At 40.1% G+C, this 27362-nt stretch overlaps 1 protein-coding gene across 3 annotated transcripts in view; it reads left to right on the top strand.

Annotated features, from left to right (window-relative positions):
- Positions 1-27362, top strand: part of LOC146325535 (helicase ARIP4-like) — an 88981-nt gene that overhangs the window by 30918 nt on the left and 30701 nt on the right. Inside the window, exon 1 of one of the 3 annotated variants that reach the window (XM_084721611.1) lies at positions 8214-8494. The exons of 1 other annotated variant lie outside the window; for it this stretch is intronic. In XM_084721611.1, the coding sequence (XP_084577737.1) occupies positions 8491-8494 (4 nt within the window). In that variant the 5' untranslated portion in view covers positions 8214-8490. Of the gene's footprint in view, positions 1-8213; positions 8495-11331; positions 12002-27362 lie in introns of those variants that run through there. One more of the 3 variants, XM_084721610.1, reaches the window with a different exon arrangement.

Genomic DNA, 27362 nt, shown 5'->3' with positions numbered 1-27362 from the left:
TGTTCTTTTTCACCTCCTCTTTAAGTAACAAATTTTGTTTTTTTCCAAACCATAAACATGTTTTAAAGATAAGAGAATGCATGTTTTGGCAGACTACAGAGTAGAATAGTTAACTAGAAAGTAATAATAAAGTGAGTGGGAGTTTAATATTCATGTGGTAACATTGTCACACATAGAAAATTTATAAATGTAAATTTATAGAAGTATGGATTGGAGATTTACAAAAATAAAACTATGAAAAGCTGACACTCATTGTCAAGGAAGAATATTACAGTTTTGTTGATTATGAAAAAAATGAATTGTCAAAGTATTATAACAGAGTACAATACAGGATTTATAGTGCTACCATCATGCATGATGTTATGCTTACTGTTGCTGATTTATCTGGCTTTACTGTTACTTTCAAGAAAGTTTTCACATTTGTTCTCCTAAACACTCCTCTTTAGAAATTCTCTGACCTACAGGAAATTATGCTACGCTGATCCTACTTTGGGCTTTTATTTTAAATTCCAGTTGATCAGGTTGATTTCTAAAAAGTTTGCTTGTCATGCGTTTATCTCTAGAGAGATTTGTAGTTGTCACAGTGATCATGGACACCACATTCAGCACCCCTACATACATAACACACATTTACACATGTGAGAAATTACATTCTTTTGCTATTTTCAGGTATTTTTAGAAATTGTATATTTGGGAAAAGGCATCTCTAAAGTATTTGTGAGGATGCTAAAATGTTGGTTGATGAGATGAATGGGGTTGTGTTTATGTACCAATGCTGGGAGCTGTGTGCGTGCATGTTTTGATGTTAATGTTTCCCTCATGTTCTCCTTTTTTCCGCATTTAGAAAGAAAAATTGCACAAGTAAGATGATGTAATGGAAAAGTTCCACTTGACTCAAATGGAAGGTCAATTGAAGACGGACCTTTTCCGTAATAAATTCAAGAGACAGACAGGCAGGATGAGCAGCCCAGTACCGTGTCAAAGCATGTCATACGCACGCCGATTCAGTAGAGGGTTTCGTGTCAGTGTGCCATTTAGCATCGCCCTGGTGTGAAAAGTGCATGCGTGTATGAAGGTGCAGTATCAGCAGAGAGCAATAATGATGGGAATAAAGGACGAATGTATTATAAAGAGCAACAAAGTCAATGCAGGGAGGACGTTGGGGTGGATGGGTCAAACACTGGACTTTCACACGGGAGATAGGCTCGTTTCCCATGGTACCTAAACCTAACTGAATGGCGACCTTCACCTGTAATGTTTTCAGTTTGAAAGTGAAAGCACACATTGCAAATGTTTCTCAACAAGCTTTATTCTGAAAGTGTAACTGGACGTTCACTCGAGTCATATGATCATTTCAATTTCCCCTAAAATTACACATAACTTTTAACTAAATTATAATTGTTGTAACTAAACTGCGTAAGTCATAAAATACATATATTTTATGACTGTGGACAGACATGGATGTAAACTGCAACTTGACGGAGGAACACAACCATGAATAGGTAATTCTAGTTTTATCAATGGATGGTTTTATAATACTTAATAGAACTCAATGATTAGGCTGTTTTGGAGGCCCCCTCTGGCACTTGATGCCCAACGCACAGCACATGATGTGCACGCAGTGTTGGCGTTGGTTAGCTTCATTTGTATCGTCTTCTCTTTTCGTGAATTGTTTTTACAGAAAACATAGAATCTTTGATACAGAAGTCGTAAAATCAGTTTGAAAAATCTCCATCAATGGGTGTGATTCTTCTAAAAAAATATCTGGGGATTTTTCAGTAATAAAAGTGATTTAAAAAAATGAGCCTTAAGCTTTTAGAAAGCACCTTCCATGAAAAAACAAACCCAGAAAAATACAGAAAGCACACGCATGCACACACACACACACAAAACACACATCCTGGGGAAAAAAAGGAAAATTGTGTGTGTGCATGAAAGAAAGCAAGGCCATTTGTCAAAAAGTGGCATTGAGAAATGGACCAGCGGAGGTGGGACCAGTCTCCTAAAATAAAATCATCATCCTCAGCAACACAGGGCTGTTGGGATATCTGTTCTGGGTCAGGTTTGTGTGTTTGCGTATGTGCGTATGTGAGAGGACAGATTGAGGGTTGTGTGCTGCATCTTATTGCCTCTGTGCTCAGATGAGCCTGTCGTGAGGTTTAGTCACATCTTTCATAAGACGGGCACACGCACACACACACATATGTACATACACACACTGACTCCGGAGAACAGGAGAGTAATAGTCTGTTAATTAGCCTGTTGCTCCCCTGCCTGTGTGTGTGTGGGTGTTGGTAAGCAGAGTACACTCTCACACTCTTGAGTTCAAACTGAAGAAAAACAAGTAAACATGTTTCCTCCCACGAATGTTACCGACACCTGGTGGTTTAATCAGCGACATGATGCATCACCCTGCCATCAAAAACTGGACGGGTGGAGCACCAGGTAGTTCCTTTTGAAGAGCTCATCGTTTATGTTGTATTTTTTGCTTCCGACTTCAACCATGAAGGAACAAAGGTGGGGATCAAGCAGGTTAAGAACAAAGTGGAGGAGCATAAGCAGCAAAGAAGCTCTAATAAACCCACTGTACTCTACATGCTGAGCAGCAACCTGCGGGTTGACAAAACTAACTGAGGAACATAGTACAGCGTATAGCAGCTTAAGAGACAGAAATGTTTGTTAGGAGTTGGAAACTAATTCCAAACTAAAATAAGAGTAAATATTGAACCTACATTCATCAGCTATAAGGAAATATTGATTCCAAATGAATATTGATGAATACTAATGTTGCTTTGTGTCAGCTGGATGTGTAAAAAGGCAACTTTTTGTTAACAAAGTGGTCACAGCACTAATAAATGGGGTGGTGTCAAAATGCTCTTTAGACTGTTGAAAATAAAGCCATCCATATGATTAGGCACAATGGTATTATATCAGACCCAATAGGGGCATAAGCAGTAGGTGACAGGGGTAAAGGAAATAATTGATTGATTCTTAGATGCATTGCAACTCTGTCTTGAAAATGTATGAATCAATGCAGAAAAGTCAATAATCAGAAATTTAAAACCCAATTCTTGACATTATGATTACCTGAAACAGTTTTAAAAGACTGGCTCTATATTCTTTCTGGCTGACCCAATGGATGGTGAAAGATTAAGGATGTTGTTGCCTATGTCGTCTTTACATTCTAGACTTCTGCTTCTTGAGTTTTTGTGAGGATGGCTGAGCGTGAGCAACTGCAGATGGATACAATCTGACCAGCATAACCTGGATTGATCTTAAAATGTTTATTCATCACAGTGCATCAATCAGGTGGCCTGGTAGCTCAGTTGGTGTTCACCTCATGTACTGAGGCTACAAGTCCTCGGCAGTGGCTGTAGGTTCGACTCTCTCCTACGGCCCTTTGCTGTGTGTTATTCCCCTACTCTCTCTGTCACTCTATCTCTACCTCTCTTCCTGTCATATCTTCAGCTGCACTATAAAATTAAAGGTAAAAAAGTATTTAAAAAAAACATTTCATGGCAGCTGCAATGGCCATGGTCACAAAGCATAATGAAATCGGTGCATCTCTACTTTTTGCCTTTGTGGCCTTGCTAAAATGATCAGATTCCACACAACAATCAAAAACACCACTTTCATAACATTGTGTGTGTTTATAAGTGACCTGATTACGGGCTGCACAGAGAGAAGTGTAGGAGGTGGTACAGTAACACCAGCTGGTCTACATACTGACACAACAGACTGTGTGTGTGTGTGTGTGTGTGTGTGTGTGTGTGTGTGTGTGTGTGTGTGTGTGTGTGTGTGTGTGTGTGTGTGTGTGTGTGTGTGTGTGTGTGTGTGTGTGTGTGTGTGTGTGACTTCAGATAGGTAGCGCTCTGGCTCAATGTCAAACAGATTATGAGTTAGAATAAGTCATCAGTAAAACCACCTGCCATCTTTGTTCACATGTTAGCTGTGTGCTCATCACTTTCACATGACTCGCACTGTGGAGTCCTGCTGATGTAATTGACATGTTTATTAATAATCAGATGGTGATCAACCCTTTTTAGCACCAGTCAGGATCTCTAGAGGGTGTGAAGAGTTTTCAGTCTTATCTTTATGGGGTTACACACAGGAATAATCATCTGGGAACTGTAGTCTTTCAGTTAATGTAATTTAACTACTTTATTATTTGATAAAGTGGCTCGTCTTTGGTCTTCAAGATCCTCCCAGTGACTTTTAAGTCATTGTTTTGTGAAATTATTTCAGTTTTTGACATTTTCTGTTCACGATCATCTGTTTATGCAACAGAATTCAGGCGATGAAAGCTAATTAAATTTTAATCTGCAGCTGTATCGGCACAGATCTGTGGGTTCAAAACACTGGCTTTTCATCAACATGTGGAAAGTTGATCTTCAGACAGAGCCTAGCATACACAATTTAGTGGCTATATTTATATATATGTAATAAGCTGTAAAGAGCCACTGGTTGCACAGAAACTATTGGAACCTCCCAAGTGTTGCTGGAATGGACACTTCCTAAGTCCCGCCCCTTTTGGAACCTCAGTCAACTTTCTTTGATGTGTGCTCCGATAACACTTGAACAGGAGGCATCTTGATCAACGTTCTCCTTTCCTGTTTCTTGTATATCGATACGCTTATGTGCGAGGCTTGTCTATGTTGAAGAAAAAAAAAATGTTCTGAAGATGGTTAAAAGATGCTGCTGGGAGACCTGTAAAAGCAACATACACTGAAAACACCCCCCTATTACTAAACAACCTCAGCTTCCTCCTCAGTGTTTCACTGATTACTTGTGTTTCCCTCTGTCATGTGAGCCCACCTCCCATTGAAAGCTTGGCTTATATTTCCTGTAAATAGAACGATAAATCTGATTCGTGTTTATAGTTACAGAGTGGACAATAATTCTTGTGATCACAACTCAAATTGCTGGCTGTGGTTCAGGAGGTAGGGTTAGTGTGAGGCTAGCTAGCATGATGGCTGGGGAAGGAATAGAGGTGCAAGGGAAATGTGGACAGTTTGATCAATGAAAGCATGTTTGAAATAATTCATTTCGTGTCTTTATTCGGTGGGCATGAGCTATTTTCGGTGTGGCGCAGTGTTATGGCGCCTTGCGGATTTTCCTTTTACCACGTGTATAAAAATTTAGATTGACAATAACTGGCATTGGTCAAGAACAAAGAGAAGGGTGCCAGTGCAGTTCTTCGACCCCAGACTAGAGCCAATAGCTCCAATGGCTGTACTCAAAAGTGAGTCATAAAGTCTGCCATTGTAAACCTCATCCTGACTATAACACAAAGAAATCTGCAACTTCATGTGTCCTTGTAACCTCAGTGTATTTTTCATGTGGAGGTGAGGTGCTTTACTTTCTTACTTTTGCTGTATTGGATATGTATAGGACTGGGATGATACACTAATCTCCCGATTCAATACTTTTATGATACTTGGTCGATATATATTGCGATACTGCTAGTATTGCTATTCAATATTGCAATTTTTGTTTGCTTTTTCAACATGTGGAAAAGTTGAATCATACTTGCATGCACTGTGTGTGCGTGTGTGTGTGTGTGTTTGTGTGTGTATCAGGGCAAACATCATGAACAAGAACAGATTGAATTCCAAATGCTATTTAGTCCCACTATATACAGAAGGGCCAAACTCCCAACACAACTCGCACCAAGACTGGATGGATAAATGGCACAAGTCAGGGGAAAATATTGTATTTTTGATTTTGGGATGAATTGTCCCTTTTAACGTGAAAATTGAATCAGCTTTATTTTGAAGATGTATTCTTTCTAGCTCACAACCCCCTTGTGGTTTGGTCACCTTTTCTACACATTTGAGGCAAGCGACAGAGTGACTGTTTTCCTTAAAATGAGAAAAGAGAAACTGCTTCTTTTTTTAATGTCATCTGATTGATTTTGTTTTTTTTATTTCTCTCCCTCCATCTGTCTGTCTGTCTGTCTGTCTCTCTCTCTTCTTCTCACTCTCTCTCTGTACTGGTCGATCGAGGTTACGTAAACAGTGAAATGTGAGCTGTCCTTCCTCGCAGGAGGAGGCGTGGCTGCTGGATACCAGAACTGTGGTAGTGTGGCAAAGGTGAATGTGTGTGTATGTGTGAGCGTGATCATATGTTGCCAGGCAGTCCTCCACTCCACATTACTGCTGTCACCGCCTCCGCCGCCTCTTACTCCTGTCTCCTCCCCCACCTCCCTCCTCTGCCCCTCCCCCTAGGCTTTGTAGCAATATGGGTTAGTGTGTGTAGCCATGTGAGACTGGGCTGTCACCCTACACCCTCTGTGTGTGTGTGTGTGTGTGTGTGTGTGTGTGTGTGTGAGTGTGTGTGCGTGCATGTATGTGTGCATGCATGTGTGTGTAGAGTGACCTGTGAAGGATAAGCCCACACCACCAATGCAGGTTTAAAAGGGTCTTTGGGTTCACAGGGTTGTTTTGAAACAGCCCCCTCCTCTTTTTGTCATTGACTTTTCTCTCGTTCCTGATTTTTTTCTTCTTTTTTTTTTTAACTCTCATTGACTTCATCTGTTCACCCATTTTCTAGCTGTAGCTTTTCTTTATTTTCCCTTCTTTTAGCATTTGTCTTTCACTTTTCATGTATTTCTCCCCTCCTTCTTTCCGCTTTTTCTCTGCCTCCTAAAGGTCATGGCAGTTCTCTTTTTTCCTCCTTTCCATCACATTTTGATCTCCTCTTATATTTTCTCACCTTGGTCAACTCCGCTTTTCATTTTTCTTGGATATATGCTACATATTTTCACGTAATTTCTCTCACCATCCTCTGCATTGATGGTTTTCGTAATTACGTGTTGCTGAAATTTACTGTCTGTGGCAATTGTGGTGTTTATTAAGTGTTTATTGGTGTTTACGATGTGCGATACCATCCGGTGAAGCCAAACGGAAATTTTACGGCGTGTGTGCTGACCAGAAAGTAGTAGTACATCTCTGTTTTTTTTCCTCCTCTTTTTTAAACTTCCTCTCTCCCTTTCTTCACTTCCTCTATTCCCTCTCCTTGCTTTCTGTCCTTTTATGAAGGCCTCATTGCCCACAGGCGTAATCATCGACAGGACTACATGATAATTGGATGGTTTGTAATCACATGTTATCATTATGGTCTCTCAGATGTATAATTGCAAAGTCACTGTTGCATATTATTGACAAGGACGGAAGAGTCAGTGTGCTTGCTGAAGGAAATATTTTTTTTTTGGTTTTGTTTTGTTTTTTTGATAATTTTGTTAAGAATTTATACTCATTGCACCCAGGGGAACTGAACCAAAACTGAACAGATTAAGTCATTTTGATATTTGTGCAAGAAATGAAGGTGTGGACAAAATAACAGGAATATTTTACAGTATATATGGAACTTCTAGTCCATCACACCACATAAACTAAGGCTGAATATTTGAGTCAAATCAGCCTCATCAGTAATGAGTTTAACATTGAGAAAAAGATACATGTAAAACTCCAGCAATTAGTTGATTAATCAATTAGATGATAAAAAGAAAATTAGTTTAAAATTAGTTCAGTCATTTTCGGTTCATTTTTCAAGCAAAAATGGATATGATGAATGGATAATTAGGACAGTTGCCTTGAAATTATGAGTTTTCTCAACTTTTTCACAGTGTAGTTGCAGCCCTATATACATTATATTTTACCAGCACTGTTGAACATTGTCAATATATCTTTTTACTTCATCTCTATCTTAAATTGGGTGAGGCTTGATACTCCAATAAAAACAACCTGCTTTATGTTCTGTTAAAAAGTATTGGACATCATTTACACTGATATTGATATAGCTGTGCCAGACCGATATGGGGCCGATAATATTATCAGCTGACTAATATGTCAGTATGGTTCTATTTGAATGACAGTCATTTTTCCCAAAAAAATCCTGATCTTCACAAGATTCCAGTGAAATGATCACAAATCAATGAGACCAGAAGTTGCAGTTAACACTCAGAATTATCATTTTGCATCCCTGCACTCCTCCTTGTTCTCTTTCTTTCGTCTGTACACCTTATTCCTGGTTGAACCCCATTACCCCTGTTACCTAAGGCAGCCTCTCCGGAGTGGGCGTGGCTTGCTGACATCACACTTGCTCCTGTGTCAGTCCGCTGGGGGAGGGGAGAAAGAAAGGGAGGGAGGAGGAGGAGGACAGGAAAAGCCAGCACAAGCTGGGGGGGATTCCTACACACGGCAGCCTGGGGGAGCTTTTCAGCGACTCATTGTTTTGTAATTGTCCCAATGGCCTTCTGTCCTCACTGGAGCGCCGGTAAAGCTGCGAGACGAGACCAGAGCTAGATGTTCAGAGCCTCACACACACACTCACACTTTGACACGGTCAGTGTAGACGGGACAGAAGTGTGTTAGCAGTATGGAGGAGGAACACACACCAGCTGGAGTAGTACATTTGTGAGTGAAAGTGCAGAGGAGGCATGGATCTCTCACCCGAGTAGGAGACAAAAAAAACTTTGAACCACATGACATGGGTGAGTAGCTGAACGTTTTGTGTGTTAACTGACTGCTTCAAGGTTTCACTGCTTTTCTGGCTTGTTTACAGGATTTTTTTTCACACATCTGTTCCTGTGTCTTCTCTGTCTCTCTGCTGTATGTCTTCTTATCAGTGGATGTATGCAGACATGAGGGAGGTTTCTATCATACTGACCTAGATGTGGTGCAGTGCCAAGTGTGTGGCCGGGCCACTCGGGCAGAGCAGAGCACAGAGGTTTCATAAGGCTTGTTATGAAATAGATGCAGGAGTTGTCCTTGTTCCCCAAAAAATGTAACCTTGTCTTGATTTACAAGCCCTTTAAAATCAGTTTGTTTGGATAAAAAACTAAGCTTTTATGGCAGTTTTATGACAGTTCTGCACAAAAGTGTTTCTGGAAGAAGCATGCGTTCAGGTTTCTCTCTTTTCCTTAATTCAGTACCTTCCAGCCTCCAGTATGTCCAGCAGTAATGAGCCACTTAATCCAGGGTGAAGTGTTTCCTGTACGTTTTCTTTACGTTGTTCCCTCAGGTCTGTCACATTACATTAATTAACCATAGAAATCAGACAGATTTGCTTCAGGACACACTGTACTTTCTTGAAATAGGCGTATAGTTGCCAGGGTTCTGTTGTAGGCCTTCTTCTACAGCTTTTATGCTAATGACGACATAAAGCACAGCAGAGGTTTTTGTGGAACTTAATAACAAAACAAGGATTGTAGAAAAACTTCTTTGAGATGTAAATCTACACACTTTGTGAACAGAGTTTGGTACAAAAGTCAGTAGTTGTAATCCAACAATGGATATGGTGTAGGAGTTCTTTTATTTGTTTTTTTTTAAATAAGGTTTCAAGTATTATTGTGTTAATATTATAGTTTCCTGAGTTGTATACTACATTGGTAGTATGTGTTAAAGTGAGGGTTGACCTCATTTAGTTTTGAGTGCTTTGTTTTTTAAAAGCCATTGTTTCACTCATTAAACCCAAGACAAAGTTAAGTTTAAATGACCTTTTAAAATATAGTGTTTGTTCAATAGTACTTGTACACTAGTGTGTGTGTGTGTGTATTAGGATTACCATGTGCTTTGTTTCATGAGGAAGGATTCTAAGTGGATCAGGTAACTTCTGAGATTTTTGGAGTCAGTGTGTTGGTCTTTCAGGGACCTTGACACTGATTTCAGCATTTCACATTCCTTCTCCATGCCCTTCCATGTGCTACACACACGCACACACACATACTCACACACACACAGACATACAAGCTGTTTGTCTGGGTCAACAGGGCCCCAGCTCTCACACAAGCATTTATTTATGTAAAACTATTTCAAAACGTCTCTTTATTTAGAAGGTACACATGAATAGATAGAATTGCTACGGTGCCATATGACTAAAAATTCAAATCACCTAATATAGGTTATTTATATCCAGGTAATGATACAGATCACAATACAACCAGTGTTGGGAAATTAACTTTGAAATCATAGTTTCGCAAATAAACACACTTCACACTGGAAGTAGTTGAACTACAGCAAAGCAACATTAGGAAGAAAAAGAAAATAACTTTGAAAAACTTGTTAAAACGACTTTGTAGAAAATTATCAAACTGAAAATTACATGTGGCACAAACTTCTAACAAAATGTAATACAAAAATGTCTCATGCCAGCAAACATTGACACTCAGTTGAGTTTATTGCCAAAAGCCCTCCTCGCATAACACAGAGTCTAAACCTGTCCTAAACAACTACAACTAAAGCAGTAATTTAAGAAATATTTAATTGCACTTTTTAGACTGTTTGGCCGACTTAAGCGCTGGTCTTATTGTCTTGCTTGTCAGTTCTGTATGACCTGCGTTGTTTAAAAGGGGGCAGGATAAAGGAGGCCCAATCACAGTAGAAAAGCAATAGTAAAATCTACTGCAAAATGTAGTTAAACTACTAGCTTAAAGACGTGCAGTTCAGTATTCTCCAACTCTGAACATAACACGTTGTCCATAAATTCAACGAATAAATAGTTTATTTAAAATGACCACATAGTAAGGACGTTAATGACTGATCATTAATGTATTAATCAGCACTAAGAATTTAACCAATAAAAATATGTACAGCCTTTTTGTGTGGAGTTTGCATGTCCTGCGCCTACGTTTCCTCTGGGTGCTCCGGCTTCCCCCACCATCAAAACACATATAGGTCAACAATATAATTGTATTCTATATGATCACAATAGAGCTGACCATAGTCTAGAAACAGCAGTAATTGCACCTCATTTGACATTAATTTGTGTGGCAGAGGTATTTGTCGAATGAGACAAACTTATGAGAAAAAAATTGAAAGAAAAGAGTTTTGTGTCTTATCCTATTGTCAGCATTTTCAACTAAACCTTCATTACAGCAAATGCACAGAATTTGCCACCCTACCACATAGAAAGGCCTATTTCCTTTTACATTTTGAATTTAATGCTTGACAAATAGAGAAAATAGAAGCCCCTCTTTAAGGTACCAGGTCTTCATTTTTGTCTCGGCTGGTCAGAGTCCTCCTCCTACTCGGAAATACCCCCTTCCATGTTGTGTTCACGTTCCTCCATTTTTGTTTGTATTACTCTCACGAAAATTTCCTCCCTGCATCTGTACTGCAAGGAGGAACAAAAAGCATCCTCCAGATGATAAAATATTGCAATTGTGATTTCCGACAGTGAAATAAATGGCGGAGTATAATATGCAACGATAAACTTTTTCTGTTGTTGCGCAATAAAAATCATGATATCGCACAGCCCTAGATAGAACCAGAATTTGCATGCTTTACCATGTGTGTGTGTGTGTGTGTGTGAAGTCTTATTTCTTCACCTTTCCTCACAGAACAAGTGCGTTTGTGTGTATTTCTGCCCGTTTTTCAAGAAGCTTTCAGTATCAGTGACAAACATTGTTGAGGTGCTTGAAGGTGAACTTCTTTTTTTTTTTTTTTTTACTGACCCACAAACACACAAACAGGCAGCGTGAACGTGTGGGCGACTGCTTCCGTACATGCTCTGTAGTCCTGTGTGTGTGTTATGGAGGAGTGGTTTCTCTCTTTTGGAGGTGTTGGGGGAGGAATGAGGGCCGGTCCGCCTGTAGGAGTCCCCCCTCAGTGGGGCCCGGCTCCAGCATGAAGGGTTATGTAAGTTTTTCAGCTGCCAGCCCTCCTGCCTGCCTCTGCCTCACATTCACATTGCTATTGACTGAAGAGGAGCACACAGAGCAGTCGGCCAGTACAGACAGTCAGTGAGTCAGTCAGTCACTGAGGCAGTAGATTAAAGAGCAGCTGAGTGTAAAACAAGGCTGAGAGGAGGACAAATACACCTCCCGATTACTGCTTTGTAAAGTTTTTCTCCCCCTGAAAGAGGAGGAGGTTTTGAGAGTTTGACAGGGAGTGTGAGAGCAAGAGATTAGTGAGGAGAGGAAGAAGGACAGCAGAGAAGACCAGATCTTCTCTTTACACCATAACCATGCTGCTCCTGGACGAATCAGAGTCATTTGCAGGTAGGTGACATCATTACCCAGACTCTTGAGGGAGGGCTGGCAAATGGATGAATCCCTGATTTTGAGGAAAGAGGTAGAAAGTTTGAAAAAGAGAAAAGTAGGGGAAAATTTGGAAGTAGCAAAAAGCAGAAATAGAAGTTGGTGTAGAAATGTTTGAGATGAGGCGATGCTTTGATAAAACAAAGAAATGCTGTGCAGAAAGATGTGAAGATACTCAGGAGTTCATCTTATGAGATGATGATCACTGTCTTTATGAATAAGAAGAGATGAATTGGGTAAAAATAGGAATTAATGAGCAGAAAACCATTTCAGAAGTGTCTAGAATGAGCAGCAGCAGCTGGTTGATGCTTGTGAAGTTACTTAACATTGTTGTGTAACACTGGATCCATACTTACTTAAGCATGCACGGTCCATCTATCTTCTTTCCTCTCTGTTTTTCTCTCTCTGAGCTTCTAACTCTTCAGATTTTCTCTACTTTCACTCTCGCTCATCCTGTCCCACTCCATCTCTGTCCCATTTTCTCTATCGTCCGTCAGTCCTCCCTCCATCTCCCATCTTTTCAGCCGGTCTCTCCCACGCGTGCCCGGCTGCCTCTCTCGTGTTGTTGTCTCGGGCCGCTCTCCCATTGGCTGTTTCTACGGTTACCTAAACCAATGCCGGCGCACGATTGGCGGATCTGTGCAGGACTGGGCCATGCTGGAAGTGTGAGCATGTGGAGGCAGGAAAACATATGGTTCATCAGACCAGTGGGTTAGGGGGGTAAACGCGTGAGGCGGCCGGCGGGGACAGAGCGCCGCCGCAGTTCGTCTGCATGAATTGATATATTTTATGAAGAGGTTTTTTTGAAACGAGGTGCTTCATTGATTCATTCAGCAGAGGCAACACAGGAACAGCTCAGATAAGTGTGTGTTTGCCAACACATTGGAAGATGGAGTTTATTTTCCAACTTTTTGCTTTCAATAGAATATGTTTCTACGGTTAATGCTATATGCAATCATTTGTGCCATTCATGTCCACTGTAAAGATTCATGTGAGCTCATTTCAGGTCAGTGTGCTAGCATGGTTAACACAGGTATTACCAATGAGACTAATTAAGGTCCCATTTCATTGGGTGCAGCAGAGCCTCTCCAGACTCTGTGTGACCTTAATTAGTATCATTGGTAACACCTGTTTCATGCCTAAATGGTTGCTGTGAAAAAGGTCTATTAACCCTGCATTAAATCCCTGCTTCAAATGTTTGGTTTTTTTTGTCGCTTTTTCATCAAACAAGCCTTTTAAGACCCCATTAAAAGGCCTTTATACAGAAAATCATTTTCACTTATTTTTAAAGGGTTCCATATGTTGTTTGGTGTATTTATTTGTGCGTGTGACTCAGTAGGTTTCCTCCATCAGTCTTGTCTCATTGCGGGGTTTCCACAGGTCCTTAAAAAGTCAAAAATCCAATAATCGGAACTTTAGGCGTTAAAAAGTCTTAAATACGATGTCGTCAGGTGTTTAAAAAATGATTGGATGATATGAAGTTAACATTATCTTACTAAAGTTGCGTAACCCCAGTCACGCTGTTAAATGTGTTTCAGGACAAAATTATAATATCACGCTGTAACTACAACAAAACTAAACCAACGTGGAAACAAATAACCGCTAGTGTGAACTGTACAGCACAGGCAGATCACACAACTAGTGTGTCGTGATGTGGTTTATGAGCTAACATGGCGTCTCCTTTAATCAAAAAAATAGCTTGAGAACAGTACGTTTAATGCTCAGTTTAAGTCTGTGAAAAATAATGAAGTTAAAGTCCATTTCACAGTCAGACAAAGAATAACACTGCAAGTAATTTTGGGAGTCTTTTTTGGGACAGTTTTTCTTCATATTGTTCGTCAATTGGCCCAGATCTTAAATTGCATTACTAATGGTCCTAAAAAGGTCTTAAAAAGTCTTAAATTTAACTTGTTGGAACCTGCATTGTGAAGGATAGTCTGTAAGTGGTATTCGTTTATCTTCCAGTGCTTACTTTTAGCTTTGATTCAAGAGTGTTTAGATCCATATCAGACAAACAGTGCAAGAATTGTAGACCTTTTTATACGCACTCGAGTAAATAGACAAGTTAACATAAACTTAGATTAAATCTGTTGTAAATTGACATGTTCACTGTCTCCGACATAGACCCTCAGAAGGTGAATTACATGATCAAGTGACTGACTTTGCCAGTCAATAAGTAAGAATTCAAGTTTGGCCCTAAAAAACTTCTTGGTACATCGTCTTGTCTGTGTGTTTACTATAATTTTCCTGCTGCATTTTCCTAAATGTCCCTCAGAGTTCAGCCAATATACGTATGAACGCTCTCAAATTAAAGCTCCGGGTCAACACTTTCAGTTACTGTTTCCATTTCAGATCCAGAGTAAAGAGACAAAACAATGAAAAACACAACTTTCCTGCCTATTTGTAGTGTATTATCTACCTGTGACTGACATTAGAAAAGAGATTTTGTTAGTGTGAAGGTTTTTAAAGCAGTTGGAGCTCATTTATCCCAGAGCTGTCAATGTAATATTAAAACAACAGCAGCTGAATATTTGAAGAGTGCAAACTGAAATGTAACTGAAACGTTATCTTTTCATAATTCAGCATCTCTGAACTGATCAGTCAGGGATTCTGTGTATAAAACCTGTCATGATTTGTTGTGGTTTTGCACAGGGTGCAACGTGTTCTGCTGCGTCTGCCTCTCACTGTGTTGGTATTCATTTAGAAAAGCATTCACAGAGATCCTTTATGAAGACACAACTAATGTCTGCATGCTCGTAATTCTTGGGATTGCTCTGGGTGTTTGGCTCGCTGTGAAAAGAGACACTAGATGCCTTGTCATCACTGCGAACGAGGCATGTCGAATAGCGATAAAAGCTAAAAGAACACACTGTTCTCCCTCAAATCCATTGTGTAGGTAACGTGTGTGTGTGTGTGTGTGTGTGTGTGTGTGTGTTTATGCACATCTTCCTGCGAGTGCAGTCTGTCTATCAGTGACGAAAAGCTTATTGTAAAAAAAAAAAAAAAGAGTCAGTTTAACAGCAGGAACAACACCTCTGTGGTGCAACAAAACAGGATGGAGCTTGTTGGACTGATTTCTTGTTTTGCACTGTACTGCACGCTCTGTACAGTTGTGATGGGCCTCGACATGCCGGACAGGAACAACCTGTCCAGTTCAGACCAGCATCAGAGTCCGGCCAAATGTCGGGAGCACGTGTAGCCTGGCTGCTTTCATAATGCCACAGCACGCAGAGAGGATGTAGGCTTCGCCGGGCTGGCCACATGGCTCTCATTCCCACTTCCCTAATGTCCTCTTTGTTAAACGGCAAGCTTTTTGATCTCTCTGCCTCCTCCTGTCGGATCATTTAGCTGCTTTCTTTGTTCTCCCTCATTGTAAATTTCCTCCTTTTCAGTTCTCTTTGTTGGGCGATTGCTTTCTTTTTATACATATCGCTGCTGCATAATGCCCTGCACTTTGTTACTCTCCCCTCCTCCCTCTTCTCTTTCTGTTTGTCTCTCGCTCCTTGTGATTTAAGTGCAGATTTCATCACTAACTTTATCCATCTGCTCCTGTTTCTGCACACGAATAAACTGCCGTTGTCCCGGCGAAGGGTTGCTCCCTCATTAAATGGCTGCACTGGCATGTGGTGTTACATTACAGCAGTCTTGTGATCAGAGGGTGAATATCATGAGCGCAGCCTCCGTCCCAAGCCACAACCAGCCACATTATTTTACATGACAACCAAATACTACCTGGCAATAACTGGCACCTTTTTATAAAGCCTTCAGGGCATTCATTTGTATAAAAAGTGATCACTAGAATGGTTTATATAGCCCGCCACATGCTGTTGCCCTTTGTGTTGACAAGAAGTTACTGAAATGATGTTGAAAATACAGAAAAAACGGCAGAGCATCCTGAGTCATGTTTGATGCCTCATGATCAACCACATATTTATAGGCTGACGCAGAAAAGGGTGTTATGAATCATGCATTGTGTGGATGTGAGCATCAGGCTAGCTGAAAAAACCTCTAAAGTTCTCAAAAATCGATACAAGTATAAAATAAACACACAAGTACCCAAACAACCTCCGTACACATTTACATTGTGGAGGATCACACTTCACCAGAGCAAGCTAGAAGTTCAGTTTACACAGATTTAAATGAGCTACTTCACGTTAATAGTTCACAGTTTGCAAAGTTCACATTGCAAAAAAAAATGAACTAGTTAACGTTCACGTGTTTTCTCCTGCGAGTCTGTCTGCTTTTCATTGGGAAACAAAGGTAACTGTTCCGTTACAAAACGCTGGAAGTTTGATTTTGGTGGAGGAACTTTGTGGCTGTTGGCTCGTCGTCTTACGTTTGTCAGTGATTCTTGTCATTATTCACTCGTCGATGTTTCCCAGGAACATGCTTCAACTTGATGTGCAATTTCAAATTGGCTGTCGATGTGGCTGAAGTTGAAACTTGTTTTTTCAGATGTGCGTAAATATGTGAGATTTGAATATGTACTGATTTGTTCATAAAACTCTGTCAGATGTTTATATGAAGTGGCTTCAGGAGGTAGCTGCGGTTCTACTAGTCACACCTGGTCAGCATGCCAGGTGGTGTAAATCTCTTGCAGGAGTCAACTGGATATGATCAGCTCACCATTCACCAAAAACCAACACTTTTTAGCGCATTCGTGCACGACACTGTCCATGCACATTTATTTATGTGCAGCGGAATGAAGTGCGTTCTAGTTTTAAGCCTAAGTGGCTAGTTTTATGGCTAGAATATGGGCACGCAAAGCTTTTCAGGTTAAAACAAGGGCCAATTTTGAGAACAGCTAGCATCAGATTTTATTAACTGTTCAAAAAAGGAACCACTAGTTGTTTACAGCAGTCGAAGGCTTGTGAACCAGTAATCACCTTTTTGTTTGAAAGATCTCTGTTTTCCTTCTTTCTGGCTTCTTTGTATGCAACTGTGTCATAAATCTTTATTTGAATCAGTCATTAAGAAGCTTAAATATGCACATAAAAAAACAGATTTATCTGTTTGTCAGAAGAGATGAAAACTGCATATCACTTTTGCTGAATAGAAGTGTTTCCCTCAGTTAAAATAAATCTTTAAGTTTAGGGTTTTCACCAATGTTAATTCTGTGATATTATAGTCCTCTTTGTGACATTCCTCAATTTAGTGGTAAGAACAGTGCAGTTTATTCAGTGCAAAAATAGTCCTACACTATAAAAGTACCAAATCCAACAGCAGTACATGTTCCAGTATTAAGTAAAGAAATGAAAATGCTTATACACAGTCAAATGTATGATGACAGACTGTTTCGAGGAGGTTTTAGTGTAGGTGAGATTTCTCTGAGGTTGACCAGCACAGTGGTAGTGGGTGGAGGCATCCAGACGTGTGAGTGTGTTTGTACAGTATGTCCTCTCCTCTCACTCCTCCTCCTCCTCCTCCCTCCTCTTCCTCCTCCTCCTCGGCTGCAGTGACACACTGGCCTACAAACAGAGCGTTCTGTTCCACCTCACCTCACCCCTCTGCTGCCTTTCTCCCTCCACCCTCTCTCTTATCACACACTCATTGTCTCTCTACCTTCTGTCTCTGTCTCTCTCTGGTCTTTGTCGTGTTTGTCTCTCACCACTTCATCGATGCTCTGACACACACACACACACATGCAGCCAGCAGGAGGGTTTCATAACTCACCTGCCTCGCTCTAATAAAGCAGCCTTAATAACTCATTCAGGGCAGTGTGTTATATAAGAGAGGTGTGTGTGTGTGTGTGTGTGTGTGTGTGTGTGTGTGTGTGTGTGTGTGTGTGTTTGTGTGTGTGTGTGTGTGTGTGTGTGTGAGAGAGAGAGAGAGAGAGAGAGAGAGAGAGAGAGAGAGAGAGAGAGAGAGAGAGAGAGAGAGAGAGAGAGAGAGCTCTGTGTGCGTGTGTGTTGTCATGCATTAGACTTTCGATATTTTTTTTTGTTTTGTTTTTCTCAAGGCAAGTTATGTAACCCTGATAAATCTTGGTTTGTCTTGGGAAGGAAACCGAAACTGTTTTTCCACAAGTATTTTTTCTTTGGTTTTGACTTCTTTTTTTTCTTCTTTTTTTTGGGGGGGGACTTTGTAATAAATTTCCTCTGTTTAGCCCTAAAGGCGCAATCATGGGTAGAAACAAATAGGTGTGGCAGTGTAATTAGCGGTCTCAAGATGAAACATCAGTTTGGTGTTTTTAGTCTTATACAGTTGACAATGACTAACAGTCTCTTTATTTATGATCATATTTTTTTTTTCCACAAGAATGCTGATTGTCAGGAAATAAATTTACAACTGTTTTGGTAATTGATTTAGCAAAGCAAATAATGTCAAACATTTTCAAATGTGAGAATTAGCTGCTAGTCTCAGTTTGATGTCGTCGTATACTGAATCTCGGTGGCTTTTGGTCAAGTTGTCAAACAAAACAAGCAGTTGTAAGACATTGACTTGGTTTCTCATTTTTCCCTGCTAAAAGAGTTTTTTTTGTGGGAATTCTTTTCTTACTCTTTTAAAGGTCTACAAGACAGGGGTGTCGCACACTGTGCAGACTGTAAAGATTGTAAGTTAATAAAGTTATGACCAGCATTTTTCACTACTTTCATCAGTTAGCCAGATTCAGTGAAACTGGAAAGATCAGACACATCCTATAATGTACAACAGAGAGTTTTTCTTAAAGAGAAGACCGCAGACTGTTCAGAGCAGTGGGTTTCAAATTGTTTCAATAATGTACCCCCTTTGAAATACTTTTTTCAGCAAAATATTTTTTTTTTCTGTCATTCAATATAGAAAATGATATTGAACATATGATTTAAATAAACTTGAAATATATTTTAATTGAACTTATTATAATTATTTTAGGAATTACAAATGAATGATGAAATGATTTTTTATTAACATTTTTAAAAAATCTCATGTACCCCCTGCAATACTCTGGTGTACCCCTAGAGTTACTAGTACCTCCATTTGAGAAACACTGGTTTAGAAAAAGAAAAGCTGATGTTCAGTTATTGTCCGATATTGGTTCGAAATGTGTGAAGAAGATGACATTTAATAAGAATTTCTGTTGCCAAATGCATAACTCTTCTCCTTACGTGACCTGTGACTGTGGTGGGAAGAATCTTGCATGAGATCAGTGTTTATTTCTTCAGGCTGTCTTGTCTTCAGTTGATTTATTGATCTGTTATTGATCTTTTTATCTGTTAGTTTTGTGTTTGCCTTCTTTTATATGCATGTGTCCACCTGCACCACGTTTGACATTTCTCTCATCACCGCGGTTTGGAAAACAGTCGTGAAAGTTAAGAGAACAGTATGAACTGTGCTAAACAGCAGGAGGGAGGTGGAAAATCCCGACACTGACACACTGACACACACACTCATGTGCACACAGGGCAAACACCCTCATCATGTCGTATGTGCCACTGTGTGCGTTTATTCGATTGTGTGTGTTTGTGTCTGCAGGTCTAGATGTTCTTTAAATGCCACTGTGTTTGTCTGGGTCTGCCAGCTCTTGTGAGTGTGTGACGCGATGCATCTTTGTGTGCGTACAGGACGTGAGGTTCTTGTGAACATGCTGGTTGTGTAACAGCCAGAGGCAGCGGTTACATAAGCGTCCCCCCTCGTCCGACCAGCCTCGGCGTCGGTGGCCTGTCTGTCTGTTAGAGAGCAACTTTCTGTCTGAGTGAGACTGAGACTGTGTGTGTGTGTGTGTGTGTGTGTGTGTGTGTGTGTGTGTGTGTGTGTGTGTGTGTGTGTGTGTGTAAGCAAATGACTCTAATAAAGCAGGTCGTCTCATTGTGCACAGCAGCCTCTGGAGGCGCCTTGAGGTGGAAATAAAAGAGGGAATAAGAGAAGTTTTGCATGTTGACCTCGACTCTTAGCACAGCACACTGACCTCATTAACACGTTCACATTCATCTGTGACCCGGCTCAGTTTTTGTCATGTTGACATTGTGACTGCGTCTCTCATTTTGACACAAATGACTCATTGAATCAGATGCTGCTGGTAACTGCCTGATAAAATCAGACTTCCTGTTTTCTGACATCTGTGTTTTGTGTTTTTCCATCACATCTCTGTTTGCAGGAATATTTAACCTTCTTGTCTCTATGTTCCAAAAGAGTCTATGTACAGCACGTGTTTAGCTTGTTAGCTTGTTTGTTTGTCTGTCGTTCTGTTGGATTTCTCAAGAACGTTAAAAATAGATTTCCATGTAATCATGTGAATAGTTTGGCCACAAGTCGAGGCTATATCACATTTGAAGGCAGTGACCTAAGACCATTACATAAGTAAATATTGGACAATACAATACAGTACAGTATTGTACAGTATTTATCTATGAAATCAGAGGAAATTTAAACTTGATACTAGATTAAACAGTTGTTTTGTTTTCACAGTGATACTGATTCAGTTTTGCTCAAACTGAGACAGAATCATGCGTCTGGGTGTTTTAGTGAGTTGGATAATTGATTATCTTCTGCTGGAAGTGTTGTTCTGGTAGGTTACAACTGAAATTTTCATAATACAGTAACCGTGTCAGAAATGGTTCATAATTTTACAGTGTTACAGTGTATGATATTACACAGTTATTATTAGTTACTAGGAGGTTATGGTTCTGCAAATCCACGATTCAAGTTGACTTTCGAATTTAAGGCCACTATTTGATTCAATTTAAAAATAATAATTATAGTAATTCAGCACTGCTAGCTATGCCATTGTTAGACTATCAAGTCTTGATTTATCTTTAACTTTTTCTATTTGTTCTTTCTCTGTGGTATCAAATGTCATATAACAGCTGGTAAGCTACGCTGTGTCATCTGTGGAGTGTTGTTTTTTTTTTTTCCTCTGACACACGCCAGATGCTGAAAATAGGCAAGGCTGAAGAGAAAAGCAGCACTGGTAGAAGGAAAGTACCACTCAATGCCTCCTTTTTCACTTTTGTCCTGTTTGTTCCTCTATCACGGTCCATCATTTTGTTATTTTCGATTGCTTAAAACACAACCTTTGGAGTATGATGTAATCATTTTGTAAAACTTCATCAGTTAGCCTCCATCATCAAAGAGCATGTTGTGATGTGACGTTAGCCTGTCGAAGTGCCACCTTTTCAGTCAGACAGAGGTAATTACACCTTTTAATGACAGCAGCATGCCGTATGTCTCAAGGTCTTCCTGTCCTGCGAGGCATTATTCTGCGTTTTATAACCGAACGTCAGCCAGAGGAGATTATGTAAGAAGGAGGACATGGCGGCCCAATGAGCGTGCTCCAACGTGCACCTGAGTGAGGGGAAAGGGGGAAAGAGAGGCAAGGTGGGATGATGAGACAGGAAGAGAAATGAGGAGAAATAACACGCAATACGACAAGAGAAGAGGAGGTGCAGATGAATAGAGAGGAGAGCTGTGATGGGGAAATGAAAGTAGAGGAGGGAGTTTAAATTCAGAAAAAGGTAATTGAGGAGGAGGCTGAGCAGTCAGGGCAGTAGAAGGAGGTGTTGGCAGGTAGAATCAGAGACTGATTAGGGAAGAAAGGAAGTGGAGGAGGAAGGAGAACAAATGAGAGGTGAGTGAGATGAGGAGCAAGAAGATGAGAAGAGGACCGTCACTTTAAAAAATCACCAGCATATTCAATTTCACATATGAAGATGGGTGTAACTGGAACAGAGAGATACAACTATGATAAAAAATATGTACACAAAGTTGCTGTACTGTTGCTGCTTCAGTCAGTTAGTTTGTTTGCATGACTTTGGTGTTTTAAAGGATTCATTACGATTTTCCAAAGTCTCACAATAACACAAGCAGATGGACAGATGCAGACAGTGGTAGACCTGCAACTCCTGTGTCCTGTGAGGTAAAATGATTTTGCCACCAGAGAATGGTTGCGCTAAGGAGAACAATATTTAATATTAATATCGGCTTATATAATGAAAGCAAAGTGATGAAAATGTCCTTAATATACTGTACACTTGCTAACTTTTTTTTAGAGGGCTCTTTTTTAAGTGGCTAAAACATGTTTTCCTCTGGACCCTGTCCACAGCAGCACATTGCTTAGCTTTCTACACAGTTACTCCTGCTGCGTCTTCAAACTGGAGGCGTATCAGCTGTCATCTACTGTACGTAATACTCCAACTATGGAGAAGTATCTCATACAACCCCACTTCAAAAAAATCAAACTATCCCCTTAATAATGAAGTTGAAATCAAAAACACATAGATCTTCTATTCTTTATTATTTTAAAAGATTAAAGATGTTTTAAAACTCTCATATTTTTATGAATACTACTGAATACTACTCCAGAAAAACTCCTCCATCCCATTTCAAAGGGTCAGTAAACAACGATTACCTCATTTGGAATTCAAACCTGGTATTTTGCCTCAGTCTGGACAAAAGCTGACCTCGTGCTGACTTTTCAAAAGTCAGACCATACACAGTTCCCGTTTAAGTTTTCCAAAACATGTTAAATAACCATGACAGAACAGATATATTTATATGATTCCTAGTAGAGAGAGCACAGAATTGATTCAGTTTTCTCCCTGGAAACATCGAGCTAAGAGTCTTAGACAACAGTTTCTGATTGAAATGCTTAGATTAATAATTGATGTGCTCCATTACAATGAATTCTGTATCCCTCCATTTCCTGACTACTTCCTAGAATCCCTCGTCGGTATTGGATAACCACACAGTTTGTCCTCTGCGCGTGTGTTTGACGGGGAGGATTCTCCACCCTCATTGTAGTAAATGTAGTATCTGCCGTCATCTGTAATCTGCTTACGTAGACGGGCAGCGCAGGGTGAGAGGCTGAGAGATGCAGACAGACAGACTGCCCACTTCTGTCCTCTTATTTATTTTCAATGTGTCGGTCAGTGACTCACAGGCAAGAGGGACAGGGACATTTAGACATTGAGGGATGGGTTTGTTTGTGAAGGAAAGCATTGGAGAACACACACACACAACTGAAAACAGTGGATCCTTAGTTCAGTAGTTTGGTATGTCTCGTCACCGCTGTGTGTTTGTCAGTGTGGGTAAGAGACAAAAACTGGACCTGGTATGTAGGTCAAGCACTCAGGATCATATTCCTGTATGGCTGTGTGTGCGTGCGTGCGTGCGTGCGTGCGTGCGTGCGTGCGTGCGTGTGTCCCAGCTTGCCCTCAGTTATCTCAATTCATGATATATGCTACATGCAAATCTCAGTATCTATTTATACAGAGCTCTCTAAAGTTTCCTTGAGCATCTGATTACTTAACACCAGTGTTTGTCAAGTGGCACATCGAGACCCAAAAGCAGATTTCTAATGTTTGTGTGTGGTTTGAAAAATGTTTAACAACCCTTAAAGTAGCGTTTCACTTGTGTCAAACAACTCTTGACCTGAAGCAGCTGCAAAAAGTTTGGAGGTTGTGTCTTTGCAGAAGGCAGTGGCTGCAGTCACCTTAGATTTATGACAGTTGCACTGGACATGAGATGTTAGAGGCTAATAAATTGCGTGGTATCAGATCGGTGCATGGACCTGAATCTTCACTGATACCTGATCCAGCTGTATCGGAGGCATTTCTGATGCTGGTATCATCATCTGAACAACCCTGATACCAACAAGTTTTTAAACTTCTCAATAAACTCACATGTTTGCAAAATATATGTCTAAATGCACTGCTTTCATTTCATGTACAACCCTATCCAGCTCACAAGCAGGTCCAGGCTCATGCATTACTCACCTCCTGCTTTTCCATTTTGCAGATCCAAGCACACGGATTAGCTAGACCTAATTAGCCAGACTCTGTCTCATTCATAAATCAAATTCGGAGTTTGTACCTGTAACAACTCTCTCATCACACTCAGATTGTGTGGCAGCTGACTCCAGCCAACTCGATGCTCCGAAAAAGACTGAAAAATGTGGGTGTTATGCCCGTTTTTTTAAGTTTTTACTTTTAAAAACCAGTGTGCCTTGGTATTTTTTGTTAGACATACCTTTTTTTGGTTTCATATGTCTTTGGATCTTTTTTTGTTTGTCCTGCATTTGTGAAGTAGTGCTCCTCAGTCTCCTACAATCTACCGGCATGTCTTTTCTCTAGATATCTTGCTGTAGTCTACTGACCACCACTACTACTACTATAGCCTGACTGGCTGCTCAAACTGTTACTTCCACCTGTTGAAATTTTGGTGCACCTCTCTTTTTCAATACTTAATGTGTGATGTCAATTTGTCACCCAAAATGTAAATCAAAGCTAGGAAAGAGCAGCGAGTTCTGGTGGTATACCACTTTACAAGTTACCTGCAGCAGTGAAATATTCTCAAAACGTCAAAAATCACATCATAAATCCTTAAATTACTCTTCCTGTCAGGCTAAAAGTGTTTTTAGGTGGTGGCTCATGGTTTTCTAAGAAATCATATTAGCGAGGGAGAGGTCACAGTCAGTTCTGTAGTAATAATTAATGGAGCCGCTCAGGAAAATATTATTGGACGACTTAACAGATGATAATCTTTACTCATGTTCCGAGCTGGAGGGCAGACGTTCACCCATCTGTTCGAGAGAAGTGTTGTTGTTTTTTTTTTCTTACTCTGAAGAGCAACCACTGATAGTTTACTTGAAAACCTTATTCAGAGCAGTCTGAAGCTCTTTCCATCATTGTTGGGTGAAAACTTTGTTTCATTTACAGTTTGTTCAGAGCCAAGAAAACAGCTTATGCTATTTTGAATTCATTTTGAATTTTGAAGGGTTTTCACGTGCACAAAATGTGTCAGACCACAGAGGATTCGATTGGGAAAACACATTGTCTGGTCTTACTCATATTGTATACATTAATTCTGAGGTGTAATGTTTGTTTTCTCTTGTTCTTCCTGTGCTTTTGTCTTTTAGATCTTTCCTGTGGTCTCTTTTTCTTTCCTCTGTCGTCTCATTATAACACTGACACACTTGAGGGAATGCCGCTTATTTAAAACACACACACACACACACTGCATGGTTGTGGTGTTACGTTCGTCAGCACAGCGCGAGGAGTTATATAAACACTTAACATATACGTAGATGTGGTTACATAACCTTGTGGATGCAGGAGACGTTTCCCCACTGCAACCCCCCTCTGAGAGACAGACACACACACTACATGGTTTTGTTGCCAGTGGCCTCACATTCTTTTTGAGCCTCATATCTCTCGAGTACATGTTGTGTTGTTTTTGTGTGGAGCAGCAAGTCTTGAACCCGCAGGGAGTGTCCAACAGAACAAATTAATGGCTTAGAAAATTTGCTGCCGATGCGATTTACTCCGACACTCACTGACTTCTGATGCTTCAGCGTTTCATCAAGACGCTTTCTCACTTTCTCTGCTCAGTGTGTATCTGCAGTGACGGAGGTCAGGGGTTCAACTGCATTCATATCTTGCATATAATCTCATATCGCCTATATATCGTCACGAACGTTTTCCTTTCTCTTCATCACTCGCAGCAGAGTATTTGAGTTTGACTTGGTCGCCTAGCAACAATTGGCTCTCCAACTCTAATTTTCACCTTAAGATAACACCTCCATTGGACTCAGGCACATGGGAGTGTTCCTTAATGAGGTGGGCTGGCGTCAGAAGCTGAGTTTAGACCACAATTTGAACCAACATGTTGTCACTGCAGTTTAAATATGAGGGATGAACAGGAAATTCTGGACTGCCGTGTTAGTTTTGATAAAGCCAAGAAATTGTCCAGCCATTCCTTTTGTTTTAGGTGAAGTTAAAACATAGATATGACAAAAACTGGAGTTCTCCTTAGCTGATGTGATAATTGCTGCCACAGGTTAGTGCTGGCTCATGGTGGGAACTGTCGAGTCTCTGTAAGGGATATTACAAGGTGCACAGTCTGAGAGAAAGTGTCCTGAGATGCCTTCTGTTGTGATTTGGCATTATGTTAAAAAAAAAAAAAAAACTTATATGACTTTTAATAATAACAATAATAAAATAATAATAATACCAACTTTAATTATAAAGCACCTGTAAAAGCAGAGTTTACAAAGTGCTTTGACAGACAAAGCAAAAGAGCAGGAAACCCAGGAGGCAATGTAACAACAGAAAGGCAACAGAATGAGGCCAAACAGAAGCAAAACAAAATTAAGCTAAAATTAAAATAAAACTAGGACACAAGCAAAAGCTTGGGGCCAGACCCAGACTGGCTTCAAAAGTGATTAGTAAAAGCTTAAAATCAGTTCTAAAATGCACAGAGAGCCAATGGAGGGAAGCCAGGACTCTGGGAACATGATGTTGACTGTTAAAACCAGTAAGAAACCTAGCTTCTGTGTTCTGAACCAGTTCGAGGCAGGAGAGTGATTTTTGGTTCATGCCAGAGAGGAGTGAGTTAGAGTCTTGAGAATATAAATGCGTGAATTACTTTTTCCAGGTCAGAGTGTGGGGGCAGTGGTTTGATTCTGGAAATGGTTTGCAGATGGAGAAAACAGAACTGGACAACTTTTTTGATGTGTGTTTGGAAGCTGAGATCTGAGTCAAATATTATTCCTGCATATCTGGTGTTGAAAGTGACATTTGCTGACTGGGGACCACGGCTGTTTTCAATGGGATTAAGAGAATTTTGGGGACTGAACAATATGATTCGTGATTTTGAGATATTGAGTTGGAGAAAGTTCTGGGACAGCAGCTGATATCGTTGAGACAGTCAAACACAGCAGCCAAACCTCTTGAGTCATCAGATTTATGGCAATTTTTGTGAACATTTTTTAAATGGTATTCAAACATAATTATAGAGTGGGGTTACAAGTTGATAGACCACAATTAAAGTACATGGATATAATCACAAATGCCCATTCATCTACCAGTATGAAATTAGCATCAACCAAATGAAAAGAAAGGAAAAAATGAGAGCTCCAGCCACCTAAACCCTGGACCTCTAGGGATATAGAGTTATATTAAGGATTTCATTATAGTAATCACTTGTTTCCAGTGTAGTAAGTTATATTTGCTGTTTTTGCTTTTTACATGTTTGCAGCATAGTGTTCCATACCTGTTATATCTAGGATTATATAATTCAGTGGATTTTCACAAAAATCTTTTAAGAAACGGGGTCTTAAATCAAGTCTTTCATTTGAAAGCTGATACCATGATTCTTCTCTTTTTCATTTTTAGCTTTTTTATCCATAGTACTTGGAGAAAATGCCCGCACACTGGCCCAAAAAAAAAAAACCTTGAAGAGGCTCTTCAGATACGAAAAGGCTTCATTTATTACAAGTCCAAAAGGTGACATAAAATGAGTCGAGAAGAAATCTGGTCATAGGATCATTATCAGCACAAATTACACACCATGGTACTTATTACAACTTATTTTTTTTTAATGTTACGGCACAATTAACCTTAGCCAC

This window comes from Lutjanus erythropterus, chromosome 6, assembly GCF_056507025.1.
Source record: "Lutjanus erythropterus isolate fLutEry1 chromosome 6, fLutEry1.hap2, whole genome shotgun sequence".
In the NCBI taxonomy this organism is placed as follows: Eukaryota; Metazoa; Chordata; class Actinopteri; order Lutjaniformes; family Lutjanidae; genus Lutjanus; species Lutjanus erythropterus.
This window is presented reverse-complemented; position numbering and strand designations above follow the sequence as displayed.